The sequence below is a fragment of the Mus pahari genome, chromosome X, assembly GCF_900095145.1.
Source record: "Mus pahari chromosome X, PAHARI_EIJ_v1.1, whole genome shotgun sequence".
Classification (NCBI taxonomy): Eukaryota; Metazoa; Chordata; class Mammalia; order Rodentia; family Muridae; genus Mus; species Mus pahari.
The window spans coordinates 122,231,092-122,249,593 of NC_034613.1; the positions used below are offsets into that span (position 1 = coordinate 122,231,092).

At 37.5% G+C, this 18,502-nt stretch overlaps 1 protein-coding gene across 9 annotated transcripts in view; it reads left to right on the plus strand.

The window, feature by feature from the left end:
• Pak3 (p21 (RAC1) activated kinase 3) overlaps nucleotides 1-18,502 on the plus strand; it is a 263,551-nt gene that overhangs the window by 232,787 nt on the left and 12,262 nt on the right. For all 9 annotated transcript variants that reach the window (XM_021188507.2, XM_029534085.1, XM_029534086.1 and 6 more), the window contains 5 exons: nucleotides 6,183-6,231; nucleotides 6,495-6,607; nucleotides 7,990-8,107; nucleotides 9,980-10,079; nucleotides 10,555-10,751. In XM_021188507.2, coding sequence (XP_021044166.1) covers nucleotides 6,183-6,231; nucleotides 6,495-6,607; nucleotides 7,990-8,107; nucleotides 9,980-10,079; nucleotides 10,555-10,751 — 577 coding nt within the window. The remainder of the gene's footprint in view (nucleotides 1-6,182; nucleotides 6,232-6,494; nucleotides 6,608-7,989; nucleotides 8,108-9,979; nucleotides 10,080-10,554; nucleotides 10,752-18,502) is intronic.

Consider the following 18,502-nt stretch of genomic DNA (forward strand, 5'->3'; position numbering starts at 1 on the left):
GCCCCCAATAGAGGAGCTAGAGAAAGTACCCAAGGAGCTGAAGGAATCTGAAACCCTATAGGTGGAACAACAATATAAACTAACCAGCATCCCCAGAGCTCATGTCTCTAGCTGCATANGTAGCAGAAGATGGTCTAGTCAGCCATCATTGGGAAGAGAGGCCCCTTGGTCTTGCCCCAGTACAGGGGAACACCAGGGCCAAGAATGGGGTGTGGGTGGGTTGGGGAGCGGGGGGGGAAGGGTATAGGGGACTTTGGTGATAGCATTTAAAATGTAAATGAAGTAAATACCTAATAAAACTTAGGAAAAAAGATATTCTCTTTACACTTAGTATTGATTTATAAGTTTAATGGAAAAATTTAGAGTATATAGGTTTTGGGAAACTTATGCTGTTAGTTTAATAAATCTTTAACTAAGCATTTTTGAAAAGAAAAAAAACAAATACTGTATATTTTCTCTCATGTATGAAACCCATATTTAATGGTGTTTGTGTGTGAGCGGGCATTTTTCTATTTAAATTCCCTTTATTTATTTACTTTTTTAGTGTATTCACTTTACATCCTGCTCACTGCCTCCCTCCTGGTCACCCCCTCCCACAATCTTTCCCTCATCTCCTCTTCCCTGTAAAAAAATAAAGAGAGAGATCTCAGGGGAAATGGGAAAAGAATGAAAAAAGTGTAATGGAATATATGCAACATGACAATAGGAAGGATATGGTTGTTGAAAGAGGACATCAGGCACGGAGGAGGGTCATATTGAAGGGATATGAATAACAAAGTATCTATGGAAATGCCATAACAAAATTCATTAATGTGCACATTAACTTAGGATATAATAAAATGTAAAGAAAATGGGGCATGAAAACGATGTAGCTAAAAAATTAAGCAAAGGCATCAAACTGGTGCATTTTTAAACTCAGCTATTAACTGTACAACCACAGCAAGCTGTTCACCATTTGCCCAGTTACAATTTTACTCATTTATATAATGAGGCGACTAGAGTTGCACTTAGTGGCACTAAGAGAGCTCATTCATTTTTAGAGAGCTGGCAGAGAGACAGTCCCAAGAAATGAGAAAGAGATTTCTAATAGCCAGCTCAGGAAAAGGAAGAGTAGATAGGAAAAATAACCATACTAAATGCAGCTTATGGTCCCAACTGTGACCTCATTAACACCATGCTTAAACTTGTAAAACATTAAGAGGGAATAGCACCTCTCCCTCTGGTGACCTCACTCATTTCCACTGAGCTCACTGTGCACTACATTGTTTCCTATTGCTTTTTTTCTCTTTATGCACTCTGCTGAGTTGCTTTCAGTCTTACTTTCTTGACCCCCATCCTCTAATTCATTCGTATGTTGACATCAAAGTGATTTACCTCAACTATTAGTCTTTCCATGTTGCGGCCCTGGCAACTACTTAACATGATTTCACATTGATTCTTAGGGAAAAAAAAAGAACTGTAGAGAATAGTGATAAACTGACTGGTGGGGGAAAGGGGAGATTGTGAATTGTTTGTTCCTTTCTAGACCCTTCAGGCTAGGTGGCAGTGTTTCCATTGATGGTTATGCATTTGGCTTCATCAAAGACAACCTACTGATAAAGCATCTGAGAGCTGTAATTGTTGAGGGCCTGTGGTGGAGCATTCTGTTAGTTTAAAATTCGTACATCATGCTGGAGATTTACAAGAGTTCTGCTTCATAGTTAGGAGAGCATTGTTACTCAGTTTTTTCATATCAGGCATATCCTTCCCATTCTCGGGGCTTCAAAGTTCCAGTCTGTAATGAGGAGGTTAAACTTGGATGTCCTGGTTTTCCAGTCTGTTAATGTATGATTTCCTTGTACCATCTGAGGGACTGAGCTTTGTAATAAATTAAAATTCCTATAATAAATAAATATCCTACTTACAGCATTAGATCTATAAAACTAGAATAGAGGCATAAAAGAATAAATATAATTAATTGACTGGCAAAAAGTAAAACAATCAAATTGACAAACTCTTTGTCAGAGAATAAGGGGGTCTATCCACATTTTTATCAGTTTGATTTCTGTCATCTTTATATCCTATGATGCCAACAGATGATTTTTTTAAAATTAAGATGAAGTAAAATTTTATTGTGTAAACATATTATTTATACACACACATATATATATACATATATATATATATATATATATATATATATATATATATTCCATCATGTCACAGTGTAAGCATATGAGATATTTCAATGTACTCCAACATGCTACAAGGCTCATCTTTTGGGAATCTGTGTGTAATGTGATTGGCATAGAGAAGGTCTCCTTTTTACCTCTGTGCTTTAACTATTATTAAGAGAGGACTTTTAGCTTTACCACCTACAAATCACCTACAAACAAATAACTTGTTACTTGTTTCTGTGAATTAGGCTATGCAGTCTTGATCACAAGTTGCATTTATTACGAGTTAAATGCTTATACTTTTTCAAGCAAAAATATATTACTAGTGTTTAGATGCTTTAAAAATGAGAATGTGATATTCAACACTCACGTGATAAATCCAACCAAGAAAAGAAATAAATGTGATATTTGAATTACCACTGTTTTAGATAAATATTGAATTTCTATTATTAATTTTGAAACATTATGTATCCTGAAAGCTCCAGGTATGTAGAGAGTGTCCTAGTCATCTCTGAACTACAGTTGGGAAGTTAGTTGCTGTATTAGAAAACAATCAATAAAATAGTAATTATTTTTTAATAGTAATTATTAATGCTTATTTGGCACTTACTATGAGCCAGAGCTATATGACTTATAAGGCCTTTAGCATTCATTTAATCCACCTTAGAAGGTAAGTTACTGAGAGTCACACAACTAGAAAGGGGTAGGATTTAAGCCAGCAGAGATTTGAATAAATAGGTATGAGGAGTGCTGTCCTCAGCCCAGCAGTGTGCAATGGAAGTGGTTATGGATGAATCTTGAAGATAATGCGATCTCTTGGAGATAAAAAGAAAACAAAACAAAAACCTCCCATGTAATCAAGTCAGAAATCAACCTTCAATTGTTAAAGTATAATAATACGTGGGGTTCAGCAATATATTAGGTATGCTCGCTGGAGTGGCAAGAAGGTACTACGTTTCTCTACAGTATCTGAATGTATTCATTTTTACTTGAAGGTCCCATAGAGAAGTGGTTCAATACAGTAACTTACTGATCAGTAATATAATAATATGTTAGATTTATGGATGCTCATATGAACCCATTTTTAGACAGAACAAAAGTGAGGAGGAAGAAGGGGAAAATGCCTCCCACTGAACAATTCCATCTGTCCACTTAGGTGAGGGGAGGACAGATGAAGGTGAGCCATTGAGTATTAGTTAGTAACTCACTCTCTAGGATGTCAGGGCCTTTAAATCAGCAAATCTATACAAATGGATGTTGTAACTCCTGGGATACTGGGGTTTCAGGATTAGGGCTCTAGCAATTTTAAGACAATAAAATGCTGAAAGAAATGGAGGGAAAGGGCAGAAAAGAAAAGTAACAACGGATTTCAAGGTAAATCTCCAAGATGCTAAATACTAATCCCTCTTGCACTTCCACTCAATCATAGTTTTATTCCCTCTGGCAGCAGAAATGCACTTCGATGGTTGGAGGAACACCCATGGAGAAAAGTCAGCAATCAGGCTAGCCTTTTGTTGCCCTAGCTTTAACTAGACTAGTTCCCAGCTTACTTATTTTATAAATCCCCATATATGGTTTTTATTTAATGTGTTCTAAACTTAAAGAGAGGGGAAAAAAGAAAAATGCAAAACCGTTTCTCAAGGGAGATGCTGAAACATCTCCATAAAAGTGTTTCACGAGATCCTCCTTTCAAAAGCTCCAATTTGGAAAAGGAAAAATATGCTAGCAGGGTTGTTAGGGTTGAGTTACTGGGAGGTTCTAGCCAACAGTCAGTAAATCAATTCTCTTCTGCTGCAAAATGAATTGCTACAGCAGCAGTAAGGAATAATAGCAGCAGTGGTCATATTAAGCTTCAGTGATGATCTGGGCTCAGGGCCAAATGCTTTCTTAGATTCTGTCATTTGATACTCTGAAGTCGTAAAAGAGAGGAATTTCTAGTATCTCATTTTACAGATACTGTCATTCTAATGCATCTGGAGGTATGCATGTGTTTTAGATATCTGGAAATAAACCAAATAAAATTTTTTCAAAACATAGTTTGCAATTAGGTTTGAGGAGCTCCTTGGGGGCTTACTGCTGCCGAAGTGCCCACCAGGTTGATTGACACAATCTATTCCTCTGACTTCAATCTAATTCTGAGTTCAAAAGGACAAGTCAACTCAGGAATGTCTGATTTCTTATTCCAAGAAAGAAGGGATTCCTGAAGATTCAGTTGGGTGAAATAGTTTCCTTGTTGAAAGGAAAGGTATTGTTGCAATTGAATTTTTGCTTAAGAATGTTTTTATTCATGTGCTCATTCAACAAATATTTATTGGCATCAACTGTAAGTTCTGAATATAGAATCTACAATATACAATATTGAAAACAGACCTCTTTGATATAAGCATACATGTTGAGAATCACCAAGTGCTTATTCAGGTACCTCCTAGAGAGTAAGTCTGATATTTAGCCTAGTTTCAAAACCTAATTTGGAAGCTGAGCAGAATGTGGTTTGCACATTGAATAGCCTGGGAAGGCTACTCAATATTTCAGACTTTCATGTTCCTGACTTATGAGATGAGAATAATAGAGTTGCTTTATGTATAAATATAGGGGAGAATCTCATAAAATGAAGTCTATAAACTTCTCAACACTGTTTCAGACACACAGAACATATTCAATAATGCTTACTGCTATATGGTCACTGTTTTCTTTCTGAAAGGACTGAAATTCAGTGAGGGGAAATTGCTTGCCCCAAGTTGCATAGCTTTCAATGGTGAAGCAGTCTCAAATCTCTGTTATTAGTCAAAGAAGTCTTATACTACACTACTATTTTCCTTTTCAGGGGGCAGGTGACATAAGTATCCAAGGCTTTTGAGAAATATTGTGGAATATCAAGGGAGAAGAGTCATAAAGGAATGCCTGACATAGAGTTATGGCTCACGACAGTAATTCCAATATTTGGGAGGCTAAAGTAGAAAGATCACAGCAAGGACATTCCGAGTTACATAGGGTCAAGACAGACAAGGAGAGATATGGACGGACGGATAGATAGATAGATAGATAGATAGATAGATAGATAGATAGATAGATAGATGGAATTTTTTCTAAACTCGACCTAAATCTTAGAGCATTATAGTACCTAGTAAATGAATCACTGGACAGATTGTTATCCTAGATGTTTTCCTTACCACCACGAAATGGATACCTCCTCAACTGAAGATAAAGATGAGATCTTCAGAAAACAAGTGTGATTCACAGAAAGATACTGGAATCTCAGCTGGAAAATATATTGTCTACGTAAAGTTAAAATAGAAGCATAAATACTACAAAGACTTAAGGAATGATAGATTTAAAAAGATAAGTATTTCGCAGGAGTGAAAACTCACAGAAATTGTGCAAATTTAGCAAAAATAAAAATAAGGAAAGAAGCTCTATAACAAAGCCACAGTCCTGTTCCTTTGTGTCAGTATAGCATTGACACACACTGAAACTGATTTATTAAATGAAGGATTAGAGATGCATAAAATAGCTACTCTGTTCATATGCTAAAAATAATGGTTGAGTTACAGTTGCCTAAGCAAAAGATGAGCTATTATTTTCCGAAATTTACTTTAGCATAATCAGAGGGCTGCAATGTTTGTTGTTTAAATACATAAAGAATTTGAAAAAAATAGGGTTTCCTTAGAAAGAACGAGGCTAGTATGCTAATTTCACTAATGCATAGTGCAGGACCCAGGAACTGGTGCCAGAAAGTCTAGTGAAAGGTCCACCCAGTCCACCACAAAGGATTCATTGTGTTAGTCTCTGATGTAATTACTATATAAGGCAGTTGCATCAATATTGTGCACTTACAATTTGCTAAGACAGAAGATCTAGTATTAAGTGTTCTTTCAATAATTGTTGAGAATCTGCCCGTGTTACCTCATCACTGGATCTTGATCTTGCTAACTTAACTCACCTGAAAATCAATCACATTTTTCATACATAGGAAAATATCAGTAACACGTGAATTGTTTATTTATTGGATAATTTTCACTTTTCCAGGGCATCAGGAACTGTTTACACAGCACTAGACATTGCGACTGGACAAGAGGTATGTGCTACTAAATGATCTTTATCACTATATTTTGTGTTTATCAAGTTGTCTTGTTGATAACTTGTGTCTTAGCCTTGGGTAGCACTAGGTTACAATGGGAGATTTATTTGTTGGTGTGCAAAACATCTGAAATAGATAATGACTGACCAAAGACAAGGTGTGGGTTTGTAGAACAGATTCAAACTCATAGGTAAGTAATTTGTATGTTTATATTCATGTATATTTTAATAGTCATGTTCTTGTATTTTATTCATCAAAAGGTGGCCATAAAGCAAATGAACCTTCAACAGCAACCCAAAAAGGAATTAATTATTAATGAAATTCTTGTCATGAGGGAAAATAAGAATCCCAATATTGTCAATTATTTAGATAGGTAAGTGTTTTATCTTTTTATTTACATATTTTCTTCCTAAGATGTTATTTTCTTGTCTAATTATTTGTTTAAAAATATTTCTCAAATGATACAAAGTAAATGAGTAAATCTTTGTGAACCATCAAACACCTGAAAATATGTTTGACAGACCGAGTTCTAAATATAAGTAGTTTGTATGGCTTCCTTTGGAGGACGGTGGCTTCATTTTGACAGGAAATACACTACTACATATAGGAGAAAGCAGCGATGTTTTCAGCATTTCATCAAGTGTCTGTTTGGAGCCATATGGCCCCTGAGAGGCTGAGTAAAGAAGGCAGACAACAGCCCTGCTTTAATGGGTGCTTTATGATTAACTGACAGTGAGGTTGGGGGAACTGAGACTTTAATCTTAAACCTTTTTCCTAAAGCAGGCAATTAATGTCTCTTTCATCAGTGGTATTAAGAGTGTGTTACAAATAGGCACTTAAAGACAGAGCTAACTCTTCTCCCCTGGTTAACATCTACATCTGTTTCTGCTGAGTTTCAGTCATTGTGTGCTTAGCACCACTCTGCTGAGTTCTCTGATGGTATGCAAAGGAAATAAGATTAGGTCTCACCTCTGTGAGCTTAAGGGCTCGCTGTCAGTGTTAGTTCAATAGACATTGATGTGGTAGCAAGATAGAACAACTGAATTTTAAAGTTTGAATCAGCGTTTTGTTTTGGTTTATTTTTCCCAGTGCCCTTCATGGCCCATCTGCAACAGTATGACATCAATTCCATTCTGCATTTATAGTTTTGTAAAACCTCACATTTGTACTTTTTAAATGGGCTGATTTCTAGGTTTTTCTCCATAATTAATGATAATGGAACCTGTGAATTTTAAGAGATTTGCCTTGTGGGTCCCCAAAGTACTATAATTTGAACAGCACAAAATAGAAAGTCTCATTTCATAGTGAGATAGGCTTTTGCTTTGTCTAGTTTGTTCTTTAAATACCCATGCAATTCAGGCTGGCCTGGAATTTATCACATACCTGAGGTTAGCCTTAAACTCAGAGTTGCCATGCTTTATCCTCCCAAGTAGGTGGGATTCCAGGTGTATGCCACCAGAGCAGGCTTAGCCACGTGTGTATTAAGGCCGAGTGGAGTCACTAGGGTTACTCTTCTCTGTAAGAAGACTGTGATAACTGATTTCAATAACCTCCTATTGTTTTCCTGAATGCTGAGGCTATCCAGTGACATTAGTCCCTGTTTTTGAGCACTGAAGTTTGTTCCTCAATAATCATTTAAAGATACTTGTCGTGGCTCTCTTCACAATCGACTTTCATTACAAATAAGGCCTGAGAATATCAGAGTCTCTACTTCCTTAGTCCAAAGTCAAAACTTTTTTTTTTCTTTTCTTATAGCTACTTAGTGGGTGATGAACTGTGGGTAGTCATGGAATACTTGGCTGGTGGTTCTTTGACTGATGTGGTCACAGAAACCTGTATGGATGAAGGACAGATAGCAGCTGTCTGTAGAGAGGTAAGAAAAGAGAACGTTTCTTGCTGGTGAATTTGCGAATGCTTTCTTAACTGGTTATTCAGATTTTTCTAGCATCAAAATACCAACAGCATACTTTTCTACTAAAAACATATCACCTTTGCCAGACCTTTATTTAATTACCTTCCTGTGGCTCTTATAAGCTCTAATATGCCATTCAGGAGACACTGCATCTAAGCTCATATGCAGGAGTGTCAGTGAACATGGCCAATTGTTATGTTATCATAAAATGCCTTTCTGATCTGTGGGGAATTTATGCAAGATAATTGTTGTGTACTGCATGTTCCATATAAGTCTCATAAGATACAAACTACATTATAGTCTCATTATTTTCTAGAAGGCTATTTTTTAATTTTTAGTGTGTATTTTTGGTGTCTGTGTGTGTGTGTCTGTGTGTTTGTGTGTGTGTAGTATGTGTATAGATGAATATGAAATAATAACTTTTGGGACTTAGTTCTCTACGTTCTGGGAATTGAACTCAGGCTGAAAAGCAAGGCAGCAAGTGTTGTGACTTATTGAGCTATTTCACAGGCCCTAGACTGCAGTTTAAACATTTCACCCCAACCACAGAAAGTAATTGCTTTCACAGTATTCTGTGAATATTCCTTAAAACCCTCTAGTGGGCCTGAGAACCTGTCACTTATAAAGAGAGATAAAAGTGCATTTAGTTTCTAAACAATTTGATGGTGCTTTATTTTATTATTTTGATCAATATTGTTTTTACAACACACTCTTTTCAGTGGAGTCTCATTATGAAATTTTCTACAAAGTGAAATGGAAAATTGAAAACCAATGAAAGTTCAACTAGCTAAATAATATTTGGTAATCTTTTTGCTAACACAGTTCTCTTCTATTTCCTCGTTCTTTGCCCCCACTTCTTCCCATTTCTCCTACTCTACACATACACATATATATTCACTTTGTAGGATATTCTACTTGAACCTGTATTTTGTATTGTTTAGTATTAAAAGGCAAGGACATTTCTCTCTCTCTCTATATATATATTTTCTTTATTTACATTTCAAATGTTATCCCCTTTCCTGGTTTCCCCTCTGAAAAACCCCCTATCCCCTCCCCACTCCCCCTGCTCACCAACTCACCCACACCTGCTTCCTGGCCCTGGCATATCCCTACACTGGGGAATAGAACCTTCACAGGACCAAGGGCCTCCCCTCCCATTGATGACTGACAAAGCCATCCTCTGCTACATATGCAGCTGGAGCCATGAGTCCCACCATGTGAACTCTTCAGTTGGTGGTTTAGTCCCTGGGAGCTCTGGGGGTACTGGTTGGTTCATATTGTTGTTCCTCCTATGGGGCTGCAAACCCCTTCCGCTCCTTGGGTTGACAAGGACATTTCCGAACAACTACCTTTAGTTACTTTAGAACTGGAAGCCATCCTCAAAACTATCTGAAATAGTCCAAGTAAATTGTTGCACTTGCACATTCTCGTTTTCCCACACTAGATCTACCAAATCAAACCTCAGCATGTACACTGAGGATTACAACATCTGCGTGAGACTAAGCTGAATCCACATCACATAGAAAACTAGAGCAGAGTATAGTTAGACTAACTGGTCAGTGACGACTAGTACTGTTTCTTGCTTTATCCTCTTCATGGTTTGGCCTATATTATATTATGGGAGCCCTCGAATACAGAAGATCAAGTATCCTCCATCTTGTAAATGCTGATGAGACTTGAAAATGGTGTTAAAGCATTCAGTACTCAACTTCACTTAGCAATATGTAATCACAACCTTTCCCAAAATTGGATGTGGAATGGAATGGAAATGATATATAGAATTAGAAAAAAATCTTAGTGATATAATTAGAACTTTTTCCTCTGATCCAATAGTGCCTCCAAGCTTTGGATTTCTTGCACTCAAACCAAGTGATCCACAGAGACATAAAGAGTGACAACATTCTCCTCGGGATGGATGGTTCTGTTAAACTGAGTAGGTATTTTCATTTTGAAATATTAGGGAATGTCTGATGTTCTAATGTCTATCTTGAGAAGGTAATGGCTACTAAAAGTGACTTGCCTGAAAACAATTTGAACTTGACTTGAATTAAAGAACCTGTCTGCTAGTCTCCTCCTATTGATTGTAACCAGATTTAGATTTAAGATTTTAGATTTTAGATTCTAGTGGTGTATAAAATTAATGGATGGCAGATAGCTAACTGGAAGATGCAAAGTACTGGGAGGTAACTCTATGGAAGTCTACTGAAAATGCCAGCACTTGTATCAACTGTTTCAGACCCTTTTAAACTCAGGAGCAGCTGAGAGATTAGGAAAAGATCAAGATATGAGTTAGGCACTTGTAAGAGCTCACTTTAACATTAAAGGAAGGTTTTGCAACATGAGAAAATAAGCTATTGCGAAAATTTTATTTGGGCTCATTTTAATAGATTTTTTTTTCTTCTCTACAGCTGATTTTGGGTTCTGTGCCCAAATCACTCCTGAGCAAAGTAAGAGAAGCACTATGGTGGGAACTCCCTATTGGATGGCACCTGAGGTGGTAACTCGCAAAGCTTATGGTCCAAAAGTTGATATCTGGTCTCTGGGAATCATGGCCATTGAAATGGTGGAAGGTGAACCCCCTTACCTTAATGAAAATCCACTCAGGGTAAGTCAGGAAAATTTAGGTACTTCCTACCCCACCCTCCAAAAATAGGGGAAAGAAAAAAAAACATTTTGTGATTCCCCCACACTGGTCAGGAATGAAACTTCTTTGCAACAAGTAACACAGAGACAGGGAGCTATGATGTATAAATTGCTCTGAACTTGAAGTGCCTTGTTCTCAGTCCCTCTAACAACAAGAGCCTTTAATATTCTTTACTGTACAGCTTTCTGCTATAAAACTCTAGAAATGAATGAAAGGAAAATGTGGGAAGAATGGGCGTTTTTAATATGTGCTGTGGTTAAATGAAGAAACCTTTGTTTCATAATTACTTTAACAAAGTAAAACAATGCATTTTAGGAACACTTATCATTTTTAAGTTGGATTTTCCTTTGTTATCAGTAACAAGTCACTGAGCAAGAACAGCTTGGTTGACATTGAATGAAACAGACATAGACATAGCCTCAACATAGTGAAATCACAAATGTAATTAAAAGACCATCAAATAGAAGAGACATGAAAATTATTTGAGTCAGAGAACTCAGGTTCCTACTGAGGTTTGATCCTCAAATGATTCAGTTAACCCTGCAAAGAGAAATAAAATAAAATGAGAAGCCCCACCTTGTAGCCTAAGCCCATTATCTTTATTCAGAAATGTGCAGTTGATAATGAGGGTGACAGTCAAAGAAATACAAAAGAAGCAGTTGCTTAAAGTTGATGTAAGTCAGAAGCTATTGGGTTAGATGTAGCCTCACAGTAAATCAGAAGCAGTATTTTGCATGCATAAAGGTCAGGAGACTGTTCTTAATAGGAAATAGCCACAGATTCAAATCTACTCTTAAAACACCAAAAGCCTTTGTCAGTGTCATTATCATAAAGAGCCTAATACTGTGTTTTATCCTTTATACATAAACTCATTGCTCTTAATAATCAGTCAAGTGTAATCTCATTATGTTTGGAAAATCTTTATTTGAGCCAAATATATGTGACTTTCTATATATGCAAAGAAATCTGTGAAGTAAACATCTAGTTGTTTTTGCAGTTGAAAATTGGGTAACTGAGAGCCATGTTTCCAATATAGAAGGAGAAGTCTCCCCTAATTCTTCCTCCTTTCGATTCTACTCTGGTACTTGACTGCTGGTCCTAGTCCTTACACTGATTAGAAAACAACAGATATGAGAGAATGCCCTAATGAATTCTAGGGCTTGTTACGCTTGTTTCTAAACAATCTGGAAGTGGCACGTGTGCATTGATTAGCTGCCTGCACGACTGAGTAGAAAAGGGGCATTTTCCCACCATTTGTGGGTCAGCCCTCCATGACTTTACTCAAGTCCACCTCTGACCTGTGGAACAGGGCATCAGGATAATTAGGATGGCTTTTCTGTATTGGCTACTTACTTTTCCCACTAGGAAACATCACTGAAAGAACACATCAGGGCTGTTGTTTCTATGGATTTCCTCCTCTAAGTCTTGCAAGTGCAGTGGCACTAAACGGATCACAGCTAGTTTGCTCTCTGCTTTCTGCTGAGTAATTTACGACCTGGAGAATTTAAGGATTAAATAAATGGCTCTGGAAGGCAAATGGTCTCAGGAATGCATTTCTTGCTCTCTTCTGTTTTCCAGTCACAACTGATCTCCCTTTAGCAAGATGGCTAATTATAAGAGGGAGAGAAAAAAAAGGAAAAGGGTTTTAATCTCCATAGACATCTTCTAGCCTGAAATCAGAACTTATAATTAATAGTTTGTCTCTTAGAATACATAGCCTTCTATCAAAACAAGTGCTTACAGATTAAAAAAACCACAAAGTTTCAGGAAGCCTACATTAAGACTATGAACAAAAAAAGAGCTGTCAGAATTCCACTGATAAGGATGGACTAATTTTGTGTCTTACTCTCTTAGTGTGATCAGCCTCTGGAAGATTAATCAACAAGTCCATGTTGAGCCAGCCAGATTCCAAAGCTCTTCTCTTCCAGACATCAGAAATACTCTTAAACTTTCTTTGTAAATGTGCTGTCCTGGTGGTTTCTTAGAGAACACACAGTATCTTGGTCTAGATACCCTTATCTGGGATTTGGAAAAAAAAAAACATATTCACTGAACCCATGGAACGATTGGAGACAGAAAGATACAGTGTGGCACTGTAGGGAGCCTGCATTTTCTTGGATTTCAATGACCTCATACTGTATTGGTAACTAGAAAAATCAAGCAACTTTAGGAGAGGTATAAAAGAGCACTCAAGTCTTTCATTAAAATTATCCCAATCTACCACCAGTTCACTATTTGTGGGCTTTGAAACAGATGGAAGCAGAAGGGAATCAGGAGAAGAAGATAAAACGGTACTCTAAAGGGTGGCATGCACTTGTGGGTGGCGGGGGGGGGGGAGAAAACTCAGTTAAGTAGTCAGGCAGATCCACGTATGTCTTGACTATATAACTTAAAAGCTCAGGACCATTGTGCAAGTCACTTTAAACCTTTCTAACCCCGTTTCCTTTCTGGGAATAGGAATAATATCCATCTTGCCAAATCCACATGAAAGTCATGAATAATTTATATAAATCACAGAGCTCCATGCTTAGCTCACTGTAGAAAATATATGTAGAAATTCATGAACATGAGGAGAAAAGTTATTTAAAGTTGTTTTTAACCCACTCATGTAATGGATTCAGCATTTCTCCAACAAACTTTTATCCTGTGGCCCAACCATTCTCATGGAGAAGAGAATTCTGTAGAGTTCAATATAATTACCATAATTAGGTAGCATTAAACAGAATAGGTTCAAGGCAAAGTCTCTGGTTGTGCATTACAAAATTTCCTGCATTTCCCCGTGACTTGTATTTTTTTGTTGTGCTGGATTTATCTGTGCAAACTGTCTGTCAAAATTGATTGCAGATATACACATGATACAAAACTTAACTACTGATTAAAAATATTGAATAGTTCTTTTGCCTGGGAATAAAAGGATTGAGATTCTTAAAATGTAAATAAATGACCTAATATGCTCATGAAATGCTTTTAAAAGCTCAGAGGGTTATTAGCTGTACTAATGATATGATGTTGGTAACCCTTCCAGAGACAGAGAGGAGACAGTCTTATCATTGTAGCTCCCAGACCCTGAAGTCTTTACACTCAGTGTAATTGGCCTTGGACAGAAATGTTGTTCTGTGACCCATGGGCATTTTTATGTAGCCACCAATAATTAAGTGCCTCATGCCTTCTGTTTGTCAAAGGAACTGGGATTTAAAACAATCCAGCTTACTCTGTGAATACGCAAATCAAAGATTTGTCTTTTGTTGATACCACCTTTTCTCCTCATGGATGATATATTTTGCTAAAAATTGTTATCATAAAGACTGGTTCTAAATAAGGAGATAGTTATTTCTGTAACACCAAATTTGTTCTGCTTCCCAGCACAAAGAAATTACCTTTCTTTTAAAGAAGTAAGTTTACTCTCACACATAATAGGTTTGTTCTTACCAAGCTGAAATGGTTTTTGCTATTGTGAAATTTCTCAGTGATGTCCACTTGTCTATACAGAACCTTTTCTAGTCTTGCTTTATGTGTAATTTTCTAGCCCGTTTTTAAGTGTTTGCTTTATGCCTTTGTTTTTAGCTATTCATGGGGAGTTATTAAGCATTAAACTACTGAAAGACATTGGTACCAGTGCTAGAAATGGTCAGTGGTATGGCACGGGAACCACACACCTTATTTGTTTTCCTCCTTGCTTTTACCTTGAGTCCTCTGTGGAGTTTAAGAACCTGTGCCACTGGATTCCATCCACTAGGAAAAGGTGGAAACTGGTACTAGTCAAAAGGCAACTATATGGCAAGACCTTAAGAGAGTACTCTCTGGAATGAAATGTAGTTCTCCAGACCTCTTTGAACACAGCTATTTAACCAGGAATGGGCATACTTCCACTTCCACTTGCTGCTTTCACTTGCCCATTTCCTTTAAGGGAGCAACATCAAAGCCTACTTGAGATCTTCTTCACTTCTCCATTTTCAGACCTAGCAATCCAGAAACACTACATATCACAGTTTCTTTTCTGTTGCTAAAATCAGAACATTCCAAAAGAAGCAACCTAATGGAGAAAAATGTTTATGCTCATAATTTCAGGATATGGCCTATTGTTTGGGGGTGGGGTGAGGAGTCAAGGCAGTAGGAACTTGAAGCAGCTAGCCACAATATTTCCACAGTCAAGGTGAGAGAGCAGTGAATTAATAATTGTGTGCCAGTGCTCAGTCAGCTATCTTCATTCTTCAACCGTACAGTGGGTAGGTCTTTACAAGTCAATTAATGTAATAAAGAAAATCCCCCCAGACATGTCCATAGGTCAGCCAAATCCAGACAGCCACTCACTGAGACTGTCTTCTCAGATGATTCTAGATTATACCAAATGAACAATTCAAGCTATCACATTCTCAAAAAGGAATTCAGCATAACTTTGCAGGAGATGAATTTTTCTTTTTAATTCTGTTTCTTCTGAATGATGTTCATCTTTAAAATAAGCTAGCAGCTTTGTTCCTCACATATATTAGATCATAATGTAGCCATAGGTGTGACTATATTGAGGGGAGTAAGTTACCTCAATGACTATAGAGAAAGAAGGATAAAATCCAAATGAAGGCCTATTGTCACATTTAGAGACTTCCTACCTCTTTACGAACACTTGAAGTACTACACAAAGGTCAGTTTTCTTGCTTTTTATTTTCCTCATATAACCTGAGAAATTCTAGACAGCCTGTATGTCTTAAGAACATCATGCATAATGAGAGAATCCCTAGTGAACAACAGCAGCTAAGGGCCAAACTGCATCTTGTTCCCTCCAACCACTGGATCCTGTGCTGTGGCTTGGAATGTCTGGGTTTGATGGCGCGTGCTCATTTGGAATTAAAGTCAGACATAAACTTCCTGAACACCAGAGAAGCAAGCATACTTTGCTAGCACTCTGTCAATATTGTTTTGAATGTATTTCAGGGAGAGCTGGGAGCATTCCCTTCTTTTTCCATAAGCCACTGTGGAACAGCAAGCTTTATTGATGGGTTGTTGACACTCCTCTTCCTTTGAAGGCTTAACCTATGCCTAAAAGGAGGGGAGAGTTGGGCTAACTGCAAGTAAAATAATTATAGAATAGTAACAGTGCTTCTTTTTAATAAGAAAAAAATACTCCCTGTCAGAAGATAGGAAGCCCTTAAGAATCATTGGTTGTTAAGAATTCGGCATCGGAAAATGAGACTTGGCCATATGAAAACTGCAAGTTTCATTTAGATCATACAGAAGCAGACAGTTCAAACTGGTGAATTATGATCCAGAAGAAAGCCAAGGGAGAAATTGATTCCATAGCAAACTAAAATCCAAGAGACTAACCAGGCAAAGAAAAGGGAAAGTTTAAAAATGTGATCAGGGAACCATTGTTGGCCCAGAGAGATTCCTGTATCCTGTGATTTTTCTTATCATTCTTCAGAGAACTTTACAGACTCCTATGGTTTGGGTATAACCCAGGGATGCATAGCCTATTCCTCTAATAAGTACCATACTATTGGCTAAGGAATTAAGTCCATCCAAATCAGAGATCATTGTAAAGAAACGAATCACGGGTTGAGGCTGTACATTTGCCCACTGAGATGTTTTATCTTATGGCTTTTGAAATATGAATTTACCAAGAAAAATCAGCGTTTTCCTGAAATTGAAGATTACTACTGCTTTTTTTGTCTGATTTATGTCCTTTCTAACTTGGTCACAGAATCATTTTAGAAAAGCATTTGCACTCTGATACAAAGATTCTCAGGAATTCTTTGCTGAGTTGCACAACACTCCAAGTTATTTTCATCAAGACAGTGTACACTAGGGAAAAAAACAAGAGTTTAAACCAGTGGTTCTCAACCTTCCTAATGCTGCGACCCTTTAATATAGTTCCCCATGTTGTGGTGACCCCCACATAAAAGTATTTGAATTAATATTTTATAACTGTGATTCTGCAACTGTTATGAATTAGCATGTAAATATCTAATATGCAGGAAATCTGGTTTATTTTTGAGACAGGATTTCTCTGTGTAGCCCTGGGTATCCTGGAACTCACTCTGTAGACCAGGCTGGCCTCAAACTCAGAAATCCACCTGCCTCTGCCTCCCAAGTGCTGGGATTAAAGGCATGCGCCACCACTGCCCAGCGTTATGCAGGAAATTTGATATGCAATCCCATAGTGGTTGTCACCAACAGATTGAGAACCATTGGTTTAACCCTTATTCCAAGAACTGAGCTGACCTTTTTGCCATGCCATTTGCATTTGCTTCCCTTTCTTTTCCTTTTCTTTGCTTCTGGTGATGGAAAGAAGGAAACATTTCATCCTCACATTGTAAACAGTAGCACTGCTCATCTAGGAGATGCTGATGAATGGGAAAAGACTAGACAAAAGCTTTCTGACAACTTTATTGATTATGTGAGTCTAGAGTGAATTCTATTTCGAAGTCTATCAGACAGGAATCTATTACCTTGTATAGCTTACTTCTTGCTGTGGTTGTATTTCCTTGTTGCTTTGGATGATTACGATTTGACTAAGGTGTTGCCTTCCTAGTGTGAACCACAAATCACAAAGTCCTAGCATCAATCCATGGATTTCCTTGGGTTTTATTGAAGGGAACAAGAACGAGGGCACCTGACAGGGGTCTTGGTTCCATTGGGAGATTTCCTCTTTAATTCATTTTCTGCACTGTGTAATCAAATGAGGTTCACTTAAAGAAATACATAAGTTTTAGGGTTTTGTTTTACTGCTGTGTGCTTTGATTTTAGGTAGCTATAGACATCCCTGACCTTGCCAGGAATACTCTAGTGTTATCCTGAAGTGTGCTTTCAGTGAAGTGGTCTTCAGAAAACCACCCAGACACTCCCAGCTCATCACCTTCACACCAAACCTGTCATTGAGAATGTAAAGATCACCCCACTCTCTGCCTTACCAAACAAAAAACTTGGACCATGGTGTGAAACATGCTGCATGTGGGACTTGCTAACCTCACACCGATATGAATCATAAAAAGCACTGCAGTGATTTAAAAAAAAAAAAGTCACAGGGATGAAATGATGTGCAAATAAATGCATAATATTTAAATAATACCTTAAGTCAGAAGTTGGGCATGAGCTAATGAAATGAGTGGTGTAGAAGGTGATTATTAAATATAGTCAGCTTTTCAGTGATAGTTATTTCTCAGTTTAATTTCATTTTAACTTTTAAATTTGTTGTCTAACAAACAATAATTATGTATACATAGTACTGGAGTAGAGTAGGGGGTATTTCAACACACTGGTCAAACCAGAGTAATTAGCATTTTTATCTCCTTATCATTTCAGGACCAGAGAAATGGAGCAATAGCAGAAGACAGATCTCTTTGACATCACCTATTTTCTGGCCTTTACCTCTATTTCTGTCTCCTCTTTTCTACCAACTGCCTTCCCCCCTGTTGGCCCTTGGCCCCTGCACTTGCCTGGCTTTCTTCTGTTTCCTTTCCTTCTCACAGCTTCTCACCTTTCCCTGACTTCCTGCATCATTCTCTTTTCCTGCTTTTGAAAAATCTCCGTGGATATCCTGACTTCCCCTTTCAAATGCTCTGTAGTTCCAAACCTTGAGTACTGCTAAGGTCACACAGGGTCACGTCGTGAATGCAAGTTGCCTGCTACACATTTCTTAACAAGACATTAGAATGAGCACATGGATTGTCAGAGTCATCTGGTGTTTATTTTACGGCAGTGGCCAAAGCTTTCTGCTT